Source organism: Ambystoma mexicanum, chromosome 4q (genome assembly GCF_040938575.1).
Source record: "Ambystoma mexicanum isolate Mex_15411 chromosome 4q, UKY_AmexF1_1, whole genome shotgun sequence".
Taxonomy (NCBI): domain Eukaryota; kingdom Metazoa; phylum Chordata; class Amphibia; order Caudata; family Ambystomatidae; genus Ambystoma; species Ambystoma mexicanum.
Window position 1 is genome coordinate 1,112,016,910 of NC_090928.1, and position 24,391 is coordinate 1,112,041,300.

General features: G+C 46.3%; 1 protein-coding gene across 1 annotated transcript in view; it reads left to right on the top strand.

The window, feature by feature from the left end:
• LOC138468220 (inositol-trisphosphate 3-kinase A-like) overlaps positions 1-24,391 on the top strand; it is a 520,402-nt gene that overhangs the window by 450,786 nt on the left and 45,225 nt on the right. Inside the window, exon 7 of the mRNA XM_069608681.1 lies at positions 3,211-3,282. Within this exon, the coding sequence (XP_069464782.1) occupies positions 3,211-3,282 (72 nt within the window). The remainder of the gene's footprint in view (positions 1-3,210; positions 3,283-24,391) is intronic.

Genomic DNA, 24,391 nt, shown 5'->3' on the forward strand with positions numbered 1-24,391 from the left:
ATTTGGTTCAAATCTAGATTTGTGTGCAAGTTGACAGGAGGAGTGGACTCTCTGCAGGCTGTAAAATGACATCACTCTGACACAACTTAGCTCCCCCAATCAAATGAGAAATGGAAGTTTGACCAATTAGAAGCTGAGAGAGAGGTAGGGTCAGTGATGCTAGAACACACCCACATTCTAAACACATAAAAGCAGACAGACAGGACAGATAGGGACTTTCAAATCCATTTGCAGCTGGAAGCTCTGCCGGGAAAATCCATACTTTACCTCCATCAATCTCCAGAGAAAGCTGTGCAGAAAGATCCAGACTTTAAATTCCTCAATCTTCAGAATCCAGAGAGAGAGCAGACCCAGATCACTGTGAAGTGCAGAGACCAGAGTCCCGTCTAAAACCTGACCAGATCCATGGCGAGGCCCATTTCACTCAAGAATATAGTGTGAGTACCTAGAAAACTGTGCAGAACCAATCTCCTAGTTAAAATAATATAATTCAATCTAGTTTAATCTAAGTAGAACTGTCTCCTAACTGTCACCTGTCATTTGCAAAGCTGTCACCTGTCATTTTCTAGTTGCAAGCTGCACTTGTCTTTTTGAACTTTAAAATTTCAAATCTGAAAAACGACCTTTATTTAATCGCTCATATCTCCGTGACCGTTTGTGCTAGAGACTTGCAGTAACTTTCATCTGGAAGCTGAGATCCTAGGCTTTCCTAGGACCCCAAAACGATATTGCTAGCCCTTGTAGTTCCTCTGTAATCGCACCAGACGCATTCGCGAATTTTACAGCGATTTGCAAATTTCTCCACTTGCAAAAAGATAGCTGCTTTTGCTTTCCTCTGAAAGAAATTCGTTTGCCTCATAAAAACCATCCCTGCATCATTGCTAGTGTGAGCCTGGACTAATATTAACTAGATACCACTCACCCTGAACCTCTAGAGGGAATTAAAAGCATTTTAGCATATTTTTTCTTCATTTCCAGCACATTTAAAAGCATTTGGGCCTGTGATTTCAACTTCTGTAGTCTAAGTTGCTGGGGTGAACTGAATCACATTTGATTGCATTTCTGAGAACTGTGTGCTTCCCTCCATTTCCTTGCATTGCATAAAAAGGGGGGGGTGAATTGTCCAAGAAAGTGATTACATTGTCTTTTGCTGAAATCCTATCAAGTTATTTTCTGTACTGCATTTCATTCCACACTGCATTCATTTGAAACCATAAAAGTATTGTTGCTATCTTATCCATTTCATGTCAACTCCTTAGTGATTATAAAGAAGTGTGCTAGTGCCAGATTCTCCGTTGTTAATCTTTATCATATCAGATTAAGTGTGCTATTCAATTATTAATTTATTATAAAGCGTGATATATATATATTGTTTAAATTATCAATTAAACCTTTTAACTTTCAAAACAGAACTACTTCATGGCTCAGTGGGGTCAGGGTTATTCAAAGAGAGGGGTGTTATATAGGGGTAGTCATCCAGAACGCATGAACTGGACATAAAGATATATTAATAAGGGTTTTCATTCAGTATTATAGACTAGGCGTTGACTTAGCTGTAGTGTTGAATTGAATCCTCTTACACCTTAATGCCTTGGAGGATCTATGTTCCACTTCTTGGCTACTTCAAGAAGCAAGCAGTCAAGTCAGCCTATTATGCTCAGTATAAAGTGTTGAGGGGTCCTAGTAGCGTGACACTGGCAGCAGGGAAGGGGACTGGTTCCTCCATCAGTTGACACACATTTTGAAGCGGATGTCCAGCTGAGTGGTCTTATCAATGCCCTTTGTTCAATCTAACCCCACCCTCTTCGTCAGAGACCCCAACATGTGTTCTTGTTGATTGATCTCTTTGCTTTCTGCATTTTTTAGAGGATGCCTTCATTATAGGGTCCTAAAACACCACGATACCATGTTATTGGAGTAACCAAAAATAGCCTTTGGAGGTTAAATGTCAACTCGTTATTAGTAACTGACACAAATGACACACACCCCAACCCCGCACATAGCAATCACCCCACGAGGATTGCTGATCAGTTAGGGATTGGTGGATGGTCTTCACACCTCGGCTAACAATGATATGTAATATTGTCATGCTCGTGTGATCTAAACCATATGATGAAATATGCAAAGGCACTGTTATCCTGCATGTAATGTCCTTCTCGGGTACGTGGGGAACCCAGAACCACGCAGCAGGGCACCCCAGACCAGTCACTGTGCTACAGGGCCATATCATGGTCTGGTTAGTGCTCTACAGATGCTGAGTGACTGGAAATTACAGATCTGGGCAACCTGTTTCGCCTGCTCAGAAGGTTTGCATTCAGTCAAGTTGCAGTGGAAAGACCAGGAGCAGCAGTGTTGGATGCCCTGCAGAGACCGCCCTCCTGTTTCAACCATAATGAATGTAGAAGCCATTTGGTTGTCTCTAGTTGGAAGGAACTATTTTTACCAAACTTACTCTGCTAAGGGCTTGAACATTCAAAATCCACATGTGTGCCCCACTTATGCTCCTTTGTGGTTACATAAAAATAATACTGTATAGAGTATAACAAAATGTTTTTCATTGCAAAAAGTGCTCTGACACCTTACACTGCCTTCTCCGTGCTACAGAAAACATTTTTTATAAGTACATGTTTCTGACTTTAATGCTGCAAAGCGATAAAAAGCGCTTTCCCACATTAACGGTCAGAAACATGTTGTACCTCAAATTGCTTAGTTGGCGATTCACTTGGGCCACAGGAGAGGTTTATTTGCCAAGATTTAATCACTCATTCAGAATTGTAGAAAAGAAGCGCCGATTTGAGTCCTGTACTCATCCAGCGCCCTTCCTCAGGACCCTGTCGGTCAGCATGTAAATATAGTTATTAGACATGTATGCAGGGTCTCGCAGCAAGGCATACATCTTGGGAATTCACAAGAGAGTAAAACTGGTTGCTCAATGGCCGCCACCCCGATTAAGGACTGGTTTTTACCAGCCTCTTGCTGGTTTCATTTAAAATGCCATTTCATTGTGCAGTTTGCAATCCTCCCATGTGTCCATTAGAAGCCAAATGCTACTGCGCGAGTATCCTTTTTATGGGCTAATAGTCTTTTGGGAAAATGTCTGTAGGTTGAGTGCCATGTGACCGGACCTCTTCTGACAAGCTTGAATACATAACATGCATTGATTTTTTAGTCTGAAAGATGTCTATAACCTTTTTCTCTGAAACATTTCAGGAGTCCTACCTCGATCGGCTGAAGGCTATTCGCAGCACTCTGGAGATATCTCCGTTCTTTAAATCCCATGAGGTAATACTGAGGCTCACTTTTTTAAATTACTGAGTCACCACTGTTTTTCTTTTTCCAAAGTTCTCAAGCGCAACTGTCTAATTTGTAGCAAACTTGTGGTACCTGTATATTTTCCTGCCTGCCCCGTACCATCAGCATGAGGTGGGTCTTCCACGTAGATTTGTTTTTTGGACTGTTCCTATTCAAGGAGTTTTATTGTGCATGAAATGTAGTAAGTGATTCAGAGAGTATCATGTTTGCCCTTTTTGTTTCCTATTTGTATGATTGTGTTGTATTCATTGCTGTGTGTTTTTGTGTGCGCCCGTGTGTGTATATATATATATATGAGAGAGTCCATTTGAGTCAAGTCACACATTCCACAACGCCACCTAGTAGCCATCGCTGGAAGTTCACCTTCAGTTCTAAGCCACAACAGCAAGGCATTGTGGTTATGCAAACCTTTTTAAATCCACCATATCTTTCTTGGTGTGTGTGTGTTTGAGTATGTAAACACACACAAATATACATATCTTTAGGTAAGGGCTATGTAGCGGTTTCTCCTGGGTGAGATTGTGAATTGCTTTTTGAATGACAATCCATTTGTGCCTAATTTAGATACATTTGATATATTTTCTTCTTTGAACACTTTGCCCCCCTTTGAAGATTACATTAAATCAGGAGTACATGGGAGAATAAATTGTGAATAGTTGGAATGAGGATTTAGTATTACATTTCTGTGTAAGGACCAGCAGGAATGCATCTTTTGGCTTTGGGTAAATGCTGCAAATTGAAGGGGAAGCATTTTCATGGATCATTCGTCTCATCACATCCCTTTAATGACCGTTCCTCTGTGTAAAAGAAGGCGGAAGCCCTTTCCCTTTCACCACGCAATTCTTTTGTTCCAACTTGATCTCTCTTCTGCCTTTGACACGGTCAACCATGCCATCCTGCTCAATCCTGCTCAACCGTCTCAGTGATAACTTGGGTATCACCAATCAGGCTCTGGCTTGGCTGACCTCCTCCCTCTCCGATCGACCCTCCCAGGTCCAACTTGGGTCCTTCCTCTCCTCTTTCTCTAACTCTACCTGTGGTGTTCCCCAGAGGTCTAACCTCTTTCCCTGGCTTTTCAACAAAAACCTGGCACTTCTTGCCCACCGCATCGCGGCTCTCTTCCTTAACTTCCAGTGCTATGCGGCTGACACTCGGCTAATTTTCAGGCTCCCTTCTGCCACCTCTTCTCCTTCTCTCATCTCTGACTGTCCGCCATCCAGGAGTTATGTCCCGCAATTGATCTCTGCCTTAATGCCAGTAAGACCGTGATTCTCCTCATCGGCACACTTTCTCCCTCCTTTCCTGTCGCTCTTTGGCCAGCCACTCATTGCCCTTTTCCTGCCCCCACCTGTGAGGCTACCAACCTTGGGGTCATCTTCGACTCCCCCATTTCCTTCTCTCCTCGTATCTCTGACGTCTCTAAGAAGTCACACTACCAGCTGCACCTCCTCAGAGGTATTCTTCCTTTCCTCTCCTTCCCCCAGAAGCTCACGGTCTCCAGTGCTCTGGTTCTCTCTAGGCTGGACTGCTGCAACAGCCTCTTTCTAAATCTTCCTGCCTCTACTCTCCGCCCTCTGCAACTCATCCAAAACAGGACTGCGAGACTTGTCCTTGGCCTCAAGCCGAGGGATTGTATCTCTGCAGGACTGAAATCTCTGCACTGGATCCCTGTGGCGGCGAGGATTAAGTTCAGAACCCTCTGCATTGTCCACAAGGCCTTCTGGGGCCTGGGGCCCCAATACATTCAACTCTTTCTTTCTAAATATCTTCCTTCTCGCGCTCTTCGCTCATCCGCCTTCAACTCCCTCAGGGTTAGTCACTTCTCCAAGCAGCGAGCTGGTGGTAAATCTTTCTTCTGCTGGGGCTTCCCTCTGGAACAGCCTCCCTGCCTCACTGAAACTTGGAGAACCATCTCTGGTTCTGCAAGCACCTCAAGACCTTCCTCTTTGCTTCTGCTTTCTCTCCTCCTCTCCCCTGCTGATCTCCTTGATGAATCTGAAACTGCACTGGTTACCTGGCTACCCTCTGATCTCGGGCCCAGGTCCCCTCCCCGCCAGTTTCACACCTGCACTGCCCCCCTGGAAACCCTTGCACTCAGGGACTGTTTCTGTATCCCTACAGCCCCTTCTAGTATTTGCCACCAGCTGCCACACTTGTATTATTATTTATTGCCTTATTTATTTTGCTGTTATCCTATGTACTGCACTGCCCCCTCCCTTTTCCCCCGCACTTTCCCCTTCCCCCCTCCCTTTGCGCTATCTCAATGTAACCTGGCCTAGTAGGATTGCTGTCTGTCCTGCCTCTGTTTCCCCTCCCTTGCCTCGTCTCGCCTCGAAACATTTGTGTATAGGCGCGTTATAAATGCCATATCATATCATATATCATATCAATTGACCTTTGCGCTAAATGGCTTCCACATCATCCACAAGGCGATTCGAGCCCAGAGACCACACTATCTTCAATGTTATCTTACTAAATACTCCCCATCTAGACCACTACGCTCCTCTGGCTCTAACTCTTTGTGTAAAAGGACTGGCGGTCGTTCACTTTCCTCAGCTGGCTCCTTCCTATGGTACATCCCCCCACCCCTCTTCGCCTTGAGCAGGATCTTCTTAAATTCCAGAAGCTCCTTAAGACTCTCCTCTTTACCTCCTCCTTCCCTTCTTCTTTCCCCTGCTAATCACATAGTTGCCTCAATTGGGCGTCCTGGGCCCTTATGCATCCTTGGGGCCCTGACCTCCCTCACCCAATTGGCCCAGCTCCTGTCTATCTGGCTGCACTTGGACTTACACCTTCTGCCCTCGTAACTCGCACTTACACCCTCGGCCCTTGTTACTCGCACTTACACCCCTCGCGGCTCCAGGCCATGTAGCACTCAACATTCCTAACACTTCATCTGTGGCTCACCCATGAGCTCAGACCCCAGAGCACTGACCCCCTGCCTTATTCCTTGCTGCACTTGCACGTTCTGAATACTCACAATGGATAGTAGGTTTGTCCTTTCCTTCTCTTCCACCCCACTGCTCTTATTGTATTGTGGTGTTAATGTATTTTAACATATTCCCACCGCTGCTCCCTCCCTTGCTCTGTGAGCGCTTTGAAACAGTATTTCTTATTGTATATGCGCCAAATAAATAAATAAATGGCCATGGATGCATAGTTGCGAAAAATAGTCAGATGCATATGTCAATGCAAGGAAAACACCATAAGTGTGATCGCGTGAGCGGAGATGACTGAGTAACCAGCAGAATTTGTCAGACTCAGTTTTTCCTATTGTAATCTTGTCCACAGTTAATCTGGTAGACCTCAACCCAAAAGTCTATCTTTCTCCAGCATGGGGTCTGGCATAGATTCACATGCTCATGAATATTCCCTGTCAGGCTGGGAATCCTCTGTAAAAGATAAAAAGTTTTCACTTTCACCTTAAAGCTGTAGTTCACCTCTTAACCAATCGCTGTCCTCTGGGTCATACCGTCCACCTTCAGATTATTACCGCACGCTTCAGTGTTGGGAATCCTAAAGTGTCTCTCCGAACTATGTTTACATTTTTTCAAAGTTTTTTCTCAGGGAAGTCCGATTTTTGTTTCCACCAGAGCCTATGTTCTCTTTCTTCATTGGCCGTCAACTGGGGACCCATTGTCAGTAAAGTTTTGCGCCCCTCAAGGAAGAAGATTCGTCGAAGTTTCAGGAAGGCTGTCTTGGGCCTACTTTGTGCCTTCCGACCACGATGGAGGGGAAAAAGGGAAGGGCCCTTTTTGGGCCCTGCACCAAATGAGGGCTACGAAACGTCTTCGTAGAGGACAAACATCTACAATATCTTTACTGCCTACACCCGGAGTTAGAATGCGAGATATGTCTGGGCTTCTCGAAGAAGACAACGAAAGACAAGCATAGCGGGTTGATGGCATGGCTCAATTCGAACAAGGCCCCTGTCCCATGCTCCGCGCAGGGTCATGCCTCGCCCAGGACCGGCTGGTCCGAAGAGCGGTCTCCCTCTGGGAAGAGATCAAAGTCCTTTGAGGTTGCCCCATCCGTGGGGTCCAAGATAAGGCCAAGAACTGCAAGTCCAATTCCACCGGGTTCGCCGCTGATGTGGGTCCCAGGTTGGATAGGCCGCGATCAATATTATCTTCAGCCTCCTTAGCCAGCCTGCCATCGGGCTCCTCCTCGAAGAAGTCCACCCCGGCCAAGCTATGGACGAAACCAGATAAGCCTAGACCAGAGGAAGAGAAGAAGGTCGCACAACCCAAGCAGGCCACTAGCGCAGCCAAAGTTCTTGTCGCCACTGCGGCAACACCTCCTGTGATGACTGCAGTAGCAGAAGGTGCTGATACTATGAGGGTGGCTATGGCCCAAAGGGTTTCCTTACCTCCAAGGCACGACACGGCCGCCAAGGCAGCAGCAAAGGCTGTAGGCACCCTGTGGACGTGGGGGGGAAAGCACTGGCCCAAATCATGGTCTAAAACCCTCAGGGAGCAAAAAGGGATGGGACAAGGAGACCCCAAGACAGCCTTCCAGGTTTGACGTTCAAACGATGGACATCTCATCCACAGACAACTACGACCAAGATTCCGTCGATATGGTCCACGAGGATGACAGCGGCACAGCGCCTAACGATCCATTGTTCCCTTTGCAACCACGGGACATATCCATGGACATCCTATCGACTTTCCACATCATGGTGACGTAGATCCAGCAGAGGTTGCCCCCAGCACCGGTGATGCTGCAACCCCCTGACCAACCTCTGCGTAAAAATAGAAAGCGTCATCCGACACCTCCACACCAGCCTCCTCCACCTACTGGCCCGACTCCACCAGCGGACACGGACACTGGCACGGACCCGGCCGTGACGGCCACGGGAACCAACAAAGATGAGGACTTGATCATGCAGACGATGAATCACTGCACCTGGATGCCACTCCTAAAGCCCATCCACCATACGAGGTGGGATCATTCTACTCTGATTTCCAGGGCCTCTGAGCTGTGCCAGCTGGTGGCGGAGGAAACCAGAAAGGAGGGCTTCTTGTATCCGTGACTAGAGTCCAAGAGGAAGACTATCATTATGGTGCCCTTCCTGGACGACAGGTGGGAGGAAGGCCTAGCCCTCATGAACCCATGCATGGCTCCAACCAAGCAAGACAGGTTGGAGAAGAAATATAGGGTGCCGGACTCCGTGCCCAAATGCTTATGGTTGCAACCGTCGTCAGACTCGGTAGTGCCTGCTGCCGCAAGGAAAGGCTCGGCTAACCTGGCTTCATTGTCATCTGTTCCCTCGGACAGTGAGGGGAAGAAGATGGATGCCATGTGAAAGAGAGTGATTTACACGACGGCATCCACGATCAAGACGGCTAATGCACTGGTCATCTTGGCCCGATACGACTGGGAGCTTTGGTACAAGCTGGTCCCAATCTTGGAATTCCTCCCTGACGACAAGAAGATGGAAGCTCTCGCCCTCTTTCAGGAAGGGGATGTGGCATCAGAGCATGCCATTACTGTGGCAGTGGACCTCGCTGACACAGGATTTCCGGCAGATGGGAAGCAGGGATTCCCATATGCTTTTAGTTGAGTGAGAGCGTTGGCAATATGACTGCCGTTCCCCTGTGTCCCTTTTCTCAAGAAAGCGAGACCTTGGATCTCGCTTGCATATGCCAAAAGGGAAATGCGTTCGAAGTGAGAGATGAAAAAGCGAGCATTCCAACAAGCTTGGCGAGAGGCCTTCATTGCAAAGACATGCACAGTACATCCTGCAGTCTCTACCTCGCATGAGCAAAACCGCTCATTAAACATGTCTGGTTACAGGGCCTAGTTGCTATAACACTGCAGTGACAGGCCTGGGGTGTACATCCAATTTTAATTTCCCAATTTTCCTCCACATTACCAATTCAGCATAATGATGGGGCACCAGTTTATGTAAAAGTGCTTCTTTGGCAGGTGAATATTTTGATGAAGTATGTGGCTCTAATCAGAATCGTAGAGTCCTGAGAAGAAAGGGCTTACATGTGATTTTAACGACGGACATTAAAGAGTGGTAGATATCATCGCGAACAAAATCACAGCCCCCCTCCTCCAAGGCCCCATGTTTTTTGTACCCTTAAAACGCCACTCCAACCCCATCTCGACCCATTTTGACCCCTTTACTCCACCACCCTTTATATATTTATTTAATGTTTTCTGTGTTTCGGTATTATGGTCCACTCTGAAATGTACCACTCTGTAATGTTTTGGATATATTGACTGGGTACTAAGAAAAGCTCTAGAATAGTCTCACTGTTGCTTCTCTAGAGCCGGGAAACCGTGGCATAGGAGGAGGAAAGGTGCCTGGGGGGCTGCTTAATGAGTTGCACCTTCCTGGATCTTTTTTTTGGGGGGCGGGCAGTAAAAATTGAACACGCTAGGGAAGTCCTGTTGGGAAGGCCAGATCATTGGCAACTCATGGAAATCTAGCTTGGGTGAGGGTCTCCACTCCAGAACCCGCCCCAACCCCCAGCGGGTCCAACTTTCCCGCTATAACCTATATCCCGCAACTGCGTCCATGTGTCCCCTCCATTCGTACACTCCCAACTGCGCCCTTAATATCCATGTAATTGCATCCATATTATTGAACAGTGCTCTGTTGCGTCCCAGCTAGGTTTGCGCTACATAAAACCCACTACTTGGAAGGAAAGGGGACAATATACAGAATATGCAGTGGGATGAAAGTACGTAAGCGAAATAGTGCATGCCCGGCAGAACACGCTGCGCGTTCTATAGCACTAAAGGTGCAGTGATCATGCAGTTCAGTACTGTATTGCAAACAGCAGGCCCTGAACATAATTAATAGCAAACCGGGTGGAGGGGTGAGCTGAATCCACCTGCACCATGTTAACCCCTTAACTGCTGTTGACATTTGTGTACATTGCTAAAGACAATGATTGTAAAATGCATTAAGAATGTGTTGGTTATATTCTTATCACCAGTAATGTAGTTTCAAGAACGAAGTACACGTTCTCAGCATTTGAGGGGTTAACGTGTCCACACGTGCTTCACTGTTACTACTCTGCCATCCAGCAGGCCAGACATAAATGAACACAGGTGTACAGACCGAAAACATAATTACAATAAAAAAGGACCTGGTAAATTAAAAATAAATGTTTCTTTATTTTAAATAGCAGAAATATAATGTACTCCACGACATTTGCAAATGATCCGCATTTCATCGCTTGTACATTTTTATGGGGAAGAAACAATTGAGCAAAGAGCGAAGTGACCTTCCTAAACATACATTGCCTAAGTACACAGAAATATATAGAGAAAAAAGGCAAAGAATTAAAATATTTACGTATAACAAACGCAATCTTTCAAAAATCATCACAATTATCAACATGAATGTTTCAACCGACAAGATGTTAGAATATAAGGGTTTTCTCAGGACGTAATTCCTTCTAAGTGAAAATTCCAAAAATTCAGAATCACAAAAATAACAGTGTATGTTGTCCACATGCTTCTAAACGTAAAAGAGGTATTGTATTCATCACTTGAAGTGCTGCTGGTCTCCCCTTCTGGCATACTGTTTTCCTAACCACTTCCATATAGTTCAGCCCGGGACAGTACCGCCAAACCCTGCACTTTCCTCGATTGAGCCCCTCGCTTGCAGCTCTGTCTCAGGCGGCTTCTTAACCTAAACCTCTACCGTCAGTACAATTGGGGATCACTTTCCGACGTTAGCAGAGTATGGGGCGAGGGACTCCGCAAATGCAGTGTACGGCCCTGTGATCCCCTATACCCCAATAGCAGCACAAGATTGAAGCAGAGTGTAGACCTCCACACAGAAGGCAGACGTCCCGAGATATAGTCCAGGCTCTTGAAGGAACATGGCGCCTACTGGCATAGAAGCAGCATGGCAGGAAGGAAACGAGGGTAGCCCTCTCGGAACCGCACCAGCCAAAGCCCTGCTAACTTCACCAAATTGTACAGTAACGCATATGGAAATCGTGAAGGAGGGGAAGAGCTCAGCAACTACAGTTGCCATCCTATATCCCCTTGCAAGCAGCGGGCAGATCCATGGAGCCCAGCTCATAAAGGAAGTTGTTCTCATTTTGTTTTTTTAATACATTGATTAGTTTGTGTATTTACAATTTTGGCCTAAAGAGGTACAGTTAGAATCTTCAAGTAATCTCATCCATTATATGGTTTTTCCATATTTCATACCCTCCGGATAGCTGTCCTGGGTTCACATCAACCCGGAAATGGGGTTGCCACTGGCTCAATACTACAAGTGCAGGGAGGGAGGCCGGGGTTGTCGCCCACTCCTAAGAAAGGTGACCTTTTACGGCTAATCTCTGGGAAGTCCAGGTGCAAACTGGACCTGGAATGAGGGTCTTCAGTTCTGGTTTAGAGGACACAGTAGGCCCACCTTTTTCACAGTGTCTTCTTGATCACCTGTGTGTACTATTTGACCCTTAGGGGGGGTTATCTTTCAGTCATGGCTAGCTTGGAAGGTAACTTAAGAAGCAGGCCAGGGAACACTGCACATTTTCTGGTTTGGTTTCGCACTTCAAGCAAGAGCGTTGTGAAAGAAAAGGATCTCTTCCCAAGACCAATTCCTGACGGCCACTCCGTGTACACTAGGCGCTATGTAGGATCTTGCTACTGGTCGATACTAGTGATCTGTAGCATGGGAAGGGAGCTCAAGGCCGCCCCTTGTCAGGGCCTCACCGCTGTAATAGTTGCTAGCCTGTCTTTATTCCCTTTGCAGAGTAAAGAGTGCTGGCTTGGAATGTAGTATTTGTTATGCTCCCACCAACACCATTCCAACTGAAACCAACGTCTCCGTTCTCTGAGCAGTTTACAGCAAAGGGGAGCGCAGCGGCTACCCATTGTCCCATGTTCGTTCCAGATGTGGGTGTGCATTCCAGATGTGACCATCAGTTCAGACCCTTAAACATGCCTTACGTTTGAAATGGTCTTGCCAGCGGTGGATCTCAGGAGCCCTTAGTCACTGTTCTTGTTGTACAAGCGCCTTATACATATCCAATAAATAGATAAATAAACCAGACTCTGTTCCCCTGTCGCCCTTCTGTACCATCCAGCCCCTCGGAAAAATGTCTTGTTACACGGTTCTTTTCATCTCCATGTGATTTAGTTCCCGCTAGTGCTTACAAACTGGCGGACTGCCAGTATGTATTCAATGTGTATTCTTCGCCTGTTGAGTGTGTATTCTACTTAGTGAGATTCTGTGGGTGCACAGGAGCTGATTGCCCCCACACTGAATTATGCTCCATTCTCCCAGATTCCTGGTGGCAATAGCAAATGAAACCCCTTCCCCCCATGCCCCCACATTCACTTCTGCCATTGGACTAGTAAAAATGCCTTGGGCCTAGTATGCTAGTTATTTTTTTTCGATCGTTCGGAAACTTCAAGGCCTTAGAATGACGTATGTATTCACTTGTTCCCTTCCCGCCTTGAAGCGCTTTGAAGCACTTCACTTGTGTATAAGCGCTTTACAAATAAACAATTACAATTGGTTACTTTGCTTCACACATGAGTAATGTTGGAACTGCCTTGTTCTAATGGCGAGGCCACGGCGACTGCTGGTGCATCTCCAGTATTCCTGCTCGCTCCATTGAGGCACAAACCACCTAGCTGGACCAATATGTCAAAATGGAGAAGTGTTTCTGCTACTGGAGAAACTGGCAAAGCACTCACGCGAATCAAGGTGAGACCCCCATCCTAATTTCACACAAAATGGAACCACCACCAGTGGGAAGGTGGGTCCGACCTGTGTACCTGGCAGTGCAGCACTGTGCCCTTTTGTGTTGGGCCACTGCGGTTGCCTTCTGAACACCAGTATTATTCACTATCCGGAAAGTGCACATTTGCTTTTCCTGAGCAATGACTAATCCCAGTGGAGGCACAGACTGCGACTCGCAGTACTGCACTACTGTTAAAAGATGGCAGCCCAAATGCTGGCTACCCACACCCTGTACAGCACTTTGCTACTCTGGAGCTAGGTCCACGCTTAAAAGAATCAAATAAAAAAAGTTAAATATTCTAGTCCAACCATGGTGAATTTGCATCACAATTCTGATCACCATTGAATGAGCGAGTAATAGTGAGCCAGTGCCATCATGTCCCTTCTCTCCATGGATGGTCTATAGGCGTTGCCTGGCCCCACGTTTGCGATCCCATTGAATTAGTTTGCAGATCATGTGCTTCTACGACGCTGGACCTTAATATGCACCCACTCCCGAGCTTCTAGCATCCATTGGAAGAGTAGTTATTGGTACTTTTACACACACATCCAATCCTAGAGAAACCAAGGAACTGATTACCAGGCAATCTGTAAAGTGTAACTGCTGGCAAGAGTGCGGGGGTAGGGGTGCGTGTGGGGGCTGAAGGGGGGCTAAAGGGTCTGGTTGGTTTAGGGGGGGTTGCTTTTCTGTCTGTCAGATTTTGAGTTTTGGGATTTCGAAGTACTATTTTCTTCATAAAATACATATTACAATCACATATGAAAATAATCAAGATTTCAAGTACTTACACAATGGATCAAATCACAGAATAAAACAGCGCTAACAATTCTAGATATGCTGAGGTTAAAATAAATAGGCTTTTAAAGCTTGGCAGAACTCTAGCAGTGTAGAACAAAGGCAAATGGAAACCGGGAGAGAGTCCCACACGCGGGGGCAGCTGCAAAGGAAGCTTGGATGGAGAATTGTGCTTGGTAACAATAAGGACTATTCGGCCTACATAGTCCTTGGCTTCTAGTTTAGCAAAGCCCACCTTCAATGTCTTTTATCTGCCAGATTAAACTATCCCCTTGAAAGTGATGCAGCAGATGTTGAAGAGTGTGACCGGGAGCAGGGAGCCAATGGAGAGATGCTAGTAGGGGTGTGATGGAGCCAATTTCCCTTCACCCGAGATCAATCTTACCCCAGAGGTAAGTACTGTTTGTACAGTGGCCAAGAAGGTATGTGAAGCCTAACCGCATTGCCACCATCTAGGCAAGGGAGCTCAAAAGCTTTGACTGCAGGGCCAAAATATCATGAAGTAAGAAAATAACTTTTTTTGAAGTGAACGAAACAAGAACACGAAAGAGCAGATCTGTGTGATTTGAAGTATAGGTTGGAGGACACCAGGGTTAATATTGGAATTGTAGCCATGTTGTTGTTGTAGCCTTGTTTTTTGTGCTTAACAGAGAATGCCCAAAGCCACTCATGTATAAAAGAATGAGAAGAAATATGAGCAGAAGAAATTAACAACCAATCCGTTTTAGTGCAATTTGATTTGAAGGACCGCAAAGGCATCAGTCCTAGGTGGCACAGAGACTGTCCATCACATGGTGGATGTGGTCCACTTTCGTCACATTAAGATAAACGTGGCCATCCTCATCCTACTGATGCATTGAAAGGCCCAACCCATGCACCAGATGACCCAGAGGTTCTATGGAGATGGTAAAAAGCATGGGTGGCAAGATTGAACCTTGAGGGACCCTTCAATGCATGGGGATGAAGCCAGACCTGGAATGGCCCACCTGCGTGAATTGTGTTAGTCCAGGGGTGCACAACTGATTTTGACATGGGGCCGAAAGTACCTTACATGAGGGCTATAGTGGGCCGAAAAGTAAATGTGGGTGGGGCCGCAGGCGGGGCGTGGCAGGAGGCTTTTTAAACCCCCAATTTGTACTAAACACATGGAAAAATAATGTTTTTGAGGGGTAACGATTTTTATTTGCATTTCAAACTTACATTTTGTACTACACATTTTCCATTGTTATAATTTATTTCTATTTAGTTATTGTATCTCGCCTGTTTAATTAACTTATATATATTTTATTGACCCTAGATTGGACATGCCGTTATTTTGGACTGCTACAGTTTGCTATTTGGGTTGCCCAAGAGGAGTATGGCCTTCGTTGAGTCAGGTTTCCTCAAAAAGCCAAAGATGAACATCTCCTAACTGTGCCTGTTTTAGCTTTATTATTGGGTTCACTCTTGGAGTGCAATACTATGCCCCATGGCCCCCTCACCCCCAACCAAACACTATGCCCCATGTCCCTGACCCCCAACCAAACACTATGCCCCATGGCCCCCTTATACCCAACCAAACACAATGCCCTATGGCCCCCTGACCCCCAACCAAACATTATGCCCCATATCCCTCACCCCCAACCAAACACTATGCCCCAGGGCCCCCTTACCCCCAACCAAACACTATGCCCCATGGCCCCCTCACACCCAACCAAACATTATGCCCAATGGCACCCTCACCCCCAACCAAACACTATGCCCCATGGCCCCCTCACCCCCAACCAAACACTATGCCCCATGGCCTCCTCACCCCCAACCAAACCCCCCACCCCATGGCCCCCTCAGCCCCAACCAAACCCCCCACCCCGCAATTCAGCACACACAAACCAGCACCAATACAGACCCGAACCCCCACCCCCAACTCAGCACACACACAAACATGCACCCATAAAGACCCGAACCCCCCACCCCCAACTCAGCACACACACTCTCAAGCATGCACCCATACAGACCCGAACCCCCACCCCCCAATTCAGCACACACACAAACATGCACCCATACAGACCCGAACCCGTCACCCCCCCAAATCAGCACACTCTCAAACAAGCACCCATACAGACCCGAACCCCCACCCCCCAACTCAGCACACACACAAACATGCACCCATAAAGACCCGAACCGCCCACCCCCCAACTCAGCACACACACAAACATGCACCCATACAGACCCAAACCCCCCACCCCCCCAAATCAGCACACTCTCAAACAAGCACCCATACAGACCCAAACCCCCACCCCCCAACTCAGCACACACACAAACATGCACCCATAAAGACCTGAACCCCCCACCCCCCAACTCCAAACCCCCCACCCCCCAACTCAGCACACGCACAAACATGCACCCATACAGACCCGAACCCCCACCCCCCAACTCAGCACACACACAAACATGCACCCATAAAGACCCGAACCCCCCACCCCCCAACTCAGCACACACACTCTCAAGCATGCACCCATACAGACCCGAACCCCCCACCCCCCAACTCAGCACACACACAAACATGCACCCATACAGACCCGAACCCCCCACCCCCCCAAATCAGCACACTCTCAAACAAGCACCCATACAGACCCGAACCCCCACCCCCCAACTCAGCACACACACAAACATGCACCCTAAAGACCCGAACCCCCACGCCCCCAACTCCAAACCCCCCACCCCCCAACTCAGCACACACACTCTCAAGCATGCACCCATACAGACCCGAACCCCCATCCCCCAACTCAGCACACACACAAACATGCACCCATACTGACTCAAACCCCCCACCCCCCTAAATCGGCACACTCTCAAACCAGCACTCATACAGACCCGAACCCCCACCCCCCAACTCAGCACACACACAAACATGCACCCATAAAGACCCAAACCCCCCACCCCCCCAACTCCAAACCCCCCACCCCCCAACTCAGCACACACACTCTCAAGCATGCACCCATGCAGACCCGAAACCCCCACCCCCCAACTCAGCACACACACAAACATGCACCCATACAGACCCAAACCCCCACCCCCCAACTCAGCACACAAAAAACATTCAAATCAAAACATTCATACACATCTGACAACCTCCCCCACCCCCGCATCTCAACATACACACAAAATACATTTAAATCCAAACATTCATACATATCCGAAACACCCCCCCACCCCCGCAGCTCAACACTCTCTACCGAGAATACTTCTCCAAACACTGTATGCAAGTCATCAAGAACTGACTTTCCTTTCCCAGAAAACAAATGTATTGTAATGAGAAGACAGAGCCAATTAATGAAGATCAATGGAGGCCAGGAGCGCACGCTGCGCTCTAGTTGTTATATGCACATACTTAATGCCGGGAGATTTAAACCGCTGAACCAGCTGACAGGAGAGAGACGCTGGCTGGGGGAGTATTGTCCTCTCAGTGTTGACCGAGGGACCGCTGGGTTGGTGTGAGGTCATTGGAGCCAACCGGCTGGCATAAGAAGCTGAGGAGGGCAGACTGCAGGAGATGGTACGCAGCGAGGATGTCAGAAGAGGAAGAAAGGCTTCCGAACATTCGCAGGTACCGAACAGCAGCCTCCCTGCCAACTGAGCATAGAGAAACCCAGAGCAGGCAAGCGGGAACCGCAAAGGGCACAGAAGCCACGGAGCAGAGGTGATGAACCTGGAGAGAGGTAGGGGGATGTTGAGGAGCCGCTGTTGGACCAGCGCATGCCGCAAAGAGCCAGTGAGTCCACCCAAAGGAAGCAGGGACACTGGGGCCTTCCAGCAACCCCACCGAAGGCAAATAAAAGTAAATTAAGCATATGAGAAGGAACCAGAGAGTGAATTTTTCTTAGAGACAGAATGGAATAAATATAAGACTGTCAAGTTTGCAAGTGTGCACAGTGTACCTATGAGAAAGTCCTGGCAGGAAAGTACACCAGGCAGGTTAAATTGCAAGTGTATTCATATGAGAAAAGCCCTGGCAGGAGAGTATACCAGGTAGCTTCAAGTCGCAAGTGTATTCATATGAGAAAAGCCCTGGCAGGAGAGTATACCAGGCAAGTTCAAGTTGGACAGTGTTTAAAGTACATCACATCAGGCAGTCCTGAGAAGGACACATCAGGAATAGCCAAAATCTGTGTTGAAATATATTAAAGAGAATAAACCTTGCAGGAGAGTACACCAGGCATCCTACCAAGATTCAGACAACAGCCGTGTTGTTTTGCATACCAATTGTGTTGATCAAAATAAATTCAAGGAATTGTTCTTCTTAAAAGTATAAAGCAGAATGAAGAGAAATCGACGGGAAGCGAACCATCCTCTGGAGCTGTGAACTCTATACTTCTGAAACTTTTGGGTTGGATTTACACATTTCCTTTTTGAACATGTGTACACTACTCAAGGCCAAAGAAATTTTCCCTTTTCACATTGGAGAGGATTTTTAGAATGGGAGGGCCAGAATAGTACTTTGGACACAGGGCATTTTGCTTTGGACATCTTGACATTGGACATAGCCATGGTTCTGTTGTAGGTAGGAAAATACCTCTTAGATTAGGGACAGAGAGGCATTTTCCAACCCCTATTGGTTTCAATAACAGCTTATGGGCAAAACCATGAGGCCTCTGTGTCTGCGTCTCATTTCTGGCTCCTGACAGTGCTCTGGTGGACCCCTTTGCACTTCAAATCATCAAACAACGGTCACCATTAATCTGCTCCTGTCTCTCGCTCCTCACTGCCCGCTAGGCTCTGTTTTACACATACTCAAAAAGTCCTCACCAAACACGATCAGTCCTGCCAACTAGCAATCTGTCTTTTCTCCAGCCATCACTCAAAAATACTGGAACATGGGGCCCAAAGCAGCATCCCTGGTTAGTTCGAAGCTAATGAACTACAACCCTAAATTGCAGCCATCGCTCTGTAGAAACAGCCCATAACTCATGTCTCCACTTTCTTTATCACCTCAAACCTTCCTCCTATCATAATCTATCCCAACATCCTACAACAGTTGCATTTTAATCCTCTCTAACCCAAGGATGCAAGACACGCCACTTGCCTGGCTTGCCTCCAAACTCACATTGTTCTCTCTCCATCCACCCCTAAATGTGGAATTCTCTAATCTCACCCCCATCCTGGTGGGAGTCACCAAGACCCTGTCCTTGGCCCCACTTCACTTGAACCTCTACACATCCTTAGGCAAGATCGTCTTCTACCTTTTGTTCCCCTGTCAGTGCTTTGACAAAACTCACATCTTCTCCCTTTCTGCTTTTACCTCAGACCCCTCCTCCAGGATTTCCTAACTGTCACCCATTGTTCAGTGGCTCTTCACTGTCTTATGCTCAACTCCAAGACTGAAGTCAACTATCTTCTGGCACAAAATCTCCTCCTCTACTTCCCATATCAATAGATACTCTCTCTGTCCCCAAACATGGCCTCCTCATGCCCTCTCCCAAGGTTCTCATCCTTGGGGGTCCACCTCCAAAATGATCTAGCGCTCAAACACGATCATCTCTAGTGCCACTATAAGTATAAACCTATCAAACAGTAGGATCCACCCTCTCCTTACCAAAGCTCTTACTTCGACTACTGCTTGAGCTTCCTCTCCTCCATTGTTCTGCTTCTCTACACTTTTACCCCACTTCCCACTCTTTATAGATTCCCTCAGTCATCGTACAACTCTCAGAACTGCCTCTATTCTGGTTTGCTCTTATGAACAACTGAATCCTCTTCATATCTCTACTTCTGGTCTTTCATTCCATTTGTGTGCTGGGCCCCCCACGCCGTCTAACCTGTCAAATTGTCTCCTCCCACTCTCCTCCGTGCACCCTTTGTTGTAGCACACAGCTCAACCTTGCTGTCCTTCACTATCCTTTGCTTCCTCTGGCTACTACTCTGCCTTTCTCTCCCCAAACCCTGTAACTGCCCACCCTATCACTCTGATATCTAAAAGAACTCCCACACAATCCCAGCCCATACATTAGCTCATCTCCCCCACACATTCACTCTATATATGATATCACCTTCTATTGCCCTCTGATTAATTGTTTTTCTCACCCAGTCAGTGTTTTGTGCTCACCTATCACAGTTTATTATCCATTGATGAAAACGTGACTGCCACATCACAAGCTTAATCTGGACTAATTGCCATGGTTCCATATGATTGTCGCTGGGAAAGTCGGCAGTTTGCGTGACTTTTTTTTTCAACCCCATAAAATGTTTTCCCCAAATTTTCTTGGAGGGGTATAATTATATATTTCCTCCAATCGTTGAATATTTGGGGAAAGTATTTAATTTTCTGGAGGGTTCATTTTTAGGGAAATGTTTCCACCTGGCGGCCATTTTCCTGGCGACATCATCACTGGATACCACAGCGACATATCTAGGATTTTCTGTCATTGGGTGTCCATGAAGTAGTAATAGGGGAATTAAAAAAACATGAATCTGACCTGGTGCAGAAGACAGAGGTTGGACAGCACCCTGGGTCCACAATGCAGCCAAGACGATTGTACCCCTGGGTAGAAAGCGAAAGCACTTCAAGTTGAGCGAACAGTGAGTGACCCATATACTGAGCAGCTAATGAGGACTGCAGTGAACTAGTGTCACTTGCTGAAGTTGAGCAACGCAACCAGGATGGGATTATTCCACATGTCGCTATTTATTACACGGTCCCACCCAAGTCAGGGAGCTCCTTCCCCCACAATCAACGTGGCACACAGTAAAGCGCTTTGATTTATTTCAGGTTCTTTTTGGTAAGGCCTCACAATAACAAATACCCGGTGCCACAATGGACTAGGAACCAGGCCGGTGTGTAATTAAGAATATATTAATTCATTTATTTAGCCAAATATCACAAATAGATTACATCAGCCACCAATGTTGTGGCAACACAAGAACAAAAAGACTTCCCTAAAGCCACCAACATAGAGATTGGCTGTCACAATTAATTCATTTTAAATCACCCACCAATACAAGAAAAGAACAATTCAACATAATGATTTAAAACAGGATTATGCTTTTCTCCCAGCAACCCTCACCCTCCAGACATCAATGTGACTTGACTCCTCTTAATAGAAGGCCAGTGCCAGGGAGTGGGAACACAATGGGAAAAATGTATTCAGAGTCTTACTCACAGAAACAATATGAAAGAAAGAAAAACAATGGAAATTCGTTTTGCCACACCTAAAAATAACACACAGGGCTTTGGGGTTTTGGTCAGAACAGAATGGGAAAATCGGTTTTGGGTTGGAATCACAGATACAATGTGAGAAAGAATGAAAAGCAAGTGGAAATTCATTTTACAGAGCACAATGGGACAATCGGTTTTAGGATGTCAGCACAGCTGCAATGTGAGAAAGAAAATGCAAATGGGAAAATTCGTTTTGCAGAGCACAATGGGTAGAGGGGGGGCAATTTTGTTTTGCACCTTGCATATGAACACGCACTACTAGGCTTTCCACTTCTGATTAAAATTAAGTGGATCAATAGGGAATTTGGTTTTTAAACCCTGCGCCCACACGTGTAAGCAGGATTTGGGATTAATTCTTTTGGCAGTTCTTTGTCTATACCGGTTCAAAACCCACTGGGAAAAGATTGTTGGTTTTGAAGGCCAACAATGCAGATCCTGTGAATTCAATAGGGCAATTCATTGATTTACTTTGATAAATTTGCTAGGGACCTACACAAACGGGACATTTTCAATGGGACAATAACTAACACAACGCTGGAAGAATATAGGGCCTACAGAGACTATGGCTTTGGGGTAGATCTACTTACAAGAGAGGTCTGGACTTGGCATCAGGGAACATCAGAGCACCTCTGGGACAGCGAGGGGTCAGTCAAGGGTCTCTTCTGAGTCCTCCAAGGGGTTGCAATCAGCTTCTGTGTCCCCTGGTTCATGTCTCCAATGCAAAACTAGGCCTCTCTGTTGGGATGTTATTCACTAGGTTTCAGCAGCAGGTCACCTCTCAGAATTATTGGAAGTAGTCCTCCAGCTCCGATGCAAACTGGCTTATTTATACAGCAGATGACATCACAAATGTGTCATTCTCGCGAAAGGAATTGGTTGATGATCACTACCCACCTGTGTGCTGATAGGACAAGGGGATGAGGCAGTGCTTTGGAATAGCTGTGGGAGGAGAAAGCGTCATCATCCCACTTTGACAGGTGGGCTCGGTCTGCATTGACCACACAAAATATCTCAACATGGCGAGCACCCTGAATTTTCAAATCTTTACATGTGTGAATACATTTTTTAGAACTATATTTTAATGCGAATCAGATAAGACTGATCTGGATTCTGCACGTCCTTCTTGTGCAGAGATAGTTTTTCTTCATTTACTCAGGAACCATATCAGTGAAAAATATGCCATTTTTTTTTATTAATAACTTTAGTTGTGTTTATCCCACCAAAATCGTTTTAGCATGGTTAGAAGGGGGTGACGGTTACCTTATAATAAAAGCCTGGAATGAACGTTGTAACATGTACGCTGCCCATGTTATGCAATAACAGGTATTTCTCCCATTTAAGCAAACTGCAATTTCACACGTCTCTCTCCCTCCTGCCCCCATTTTTTTGAAGTTTCCTTTCTCTTTCTAGGCCTGGCCTTGCAGAGCCGGGCCTGTGTTTGTTAGCTTACCCCTTCAAGGCATGTAATGTCCTGATAATAGCTCCTAATGGACACTTTGTGAGCTTTGTGACTCCAGGGTCAATCCTGCTGCAAGGACAGAGATGGGCCTATCTGGTCTTCCACGCATTTTCGATCTGAGAAATATATTCATCTTGTATTTTTAAGTAAAGGCTTTGATTGATGATGAAATGCAGGCCTAAATCTCCAGGGCGGCTGAGGGGGGTCATGGTCATTTAAACTCGCACACAATTGCTCTTAAATGACATCTTATAAGGCACACAATTTCCTGATACATGCGGATTACTTCTGGATTGTACATGTATATTAGAACACCATGCCCAAGCTTGAAAGTCCAGTGGGCATTCTGCTTAGCATACTGTCACTTTGGAGGAAAAAACAAAAGTGACATTCTTTTATTTGATACACATGAAATGCTCTGTTTCACTTCAGCTGCTTGGAGCATAATTCTGCTATCCCATTGAAAATACTGTGCATTGCGGTTTCCTGATGTGAAAGTGCAGCTCTCCATGGATTGAATCAGAACATCATTGCCACATGTCTTTCTTTCCTTCCTGAAAGGCATTCCGCACATCTTAGCATTTTCGGATAAAGGCCCACTTTCTTTTTTTTTTATAATTTAGGTTCCATAGGCCTTATGTCGGACCTCATTTCTGTGCTGGCCTCTGCATTTCTTTTTTTACCCCACACAAAAGTAAAATGATGCTTGAAAGTTATTAAGCAAAGGTTCCCAAAAGTTTAACCTACACCCAGAAGGAATTGGTTAAAGGTCTTCCATAAGTGAAACAACCTGATGTTGGTCAGTAGCATACTAAACCAGATGTTCAGTGATACCTCTGATATTCATGCTTACGTTATGTCTCCATTACTTGTAAAGCGCAAAGTTAGACCAACAAAGGCATCTTGCCGCTGGAAACAAATTGGAAGGGAAATGGCAGACAGATGCAGAAAACCTCTGAACAAATACGTTTTCAGGTGATGACGGAACAGCAGATGATGTTTAATAGCTCGAAGAGATCGAGGAACCATTTTTCATAAAATAGCCGCAGCCACATAAAAGGCCTGGCCCCCTCATTCTTGATTGCTTAAAGTGTGGGACCTGAACCAGGAATGCATCTTTAGTGTGAAGAGACTGAAATGGAGTATAGGAGTGAAATTTACCCTGAAGGTATTCAGTGCCATAGAAGGCTTGATGGACAATACATAGCGATTTTAATTTAATATGACTTGAAACAGGAAGCAAATGGGGAGAACGCAAGACTGCAGAAATAGAGACCTGATATTGTGACTCTGTGGCTGGTCTAGCACAATTGTACAAAATGTGCAGACGCTGTTACAAATATTCCGACTATGACAAAAAACGTTAAAATAATTCACAATACCGAGAACAGAGGGTGCCACAACAAGGGGGGCACAGGTGATCAGGCAGAAAGGGGAGGACTTTCTGAAGAGTCTTTGGTTTATAGTGACCCGCTTGACATACGGCACTCACTTGTGCTTCGGTTGACAAAGAGGCTAAGATCTTGCAGTCCAGATCTTTTACCACCGGAGCAGGCGTGGGAAGGGGACCAAGAGAAGGGGGCCAAAAAGCTGGTGTCCAAAAAGAAGTGGCAGACGGAAGACCAACCACAAAAACCTTGGTTTTATCCCCATTCATCTTCAGCCAGTGGTTACTCATCCAGCTTCCCTTTGATTTCAGGGAAAGATTAAGACAATCAGCGGCATCACGCTGAGTGAGATGTAAACGCGCTACAATATGCATATCATTTGCATAGGAGTAACACCAGAAACTTTAGGACTGCATGATTTTGCCAAAGGGCTGGGTGTAAACCTTAAACAGAATAGGGGAAGAGCATACCCTTAGGGGACCCTGCTGGTGATGGGACCAGGAGCAGATTGATG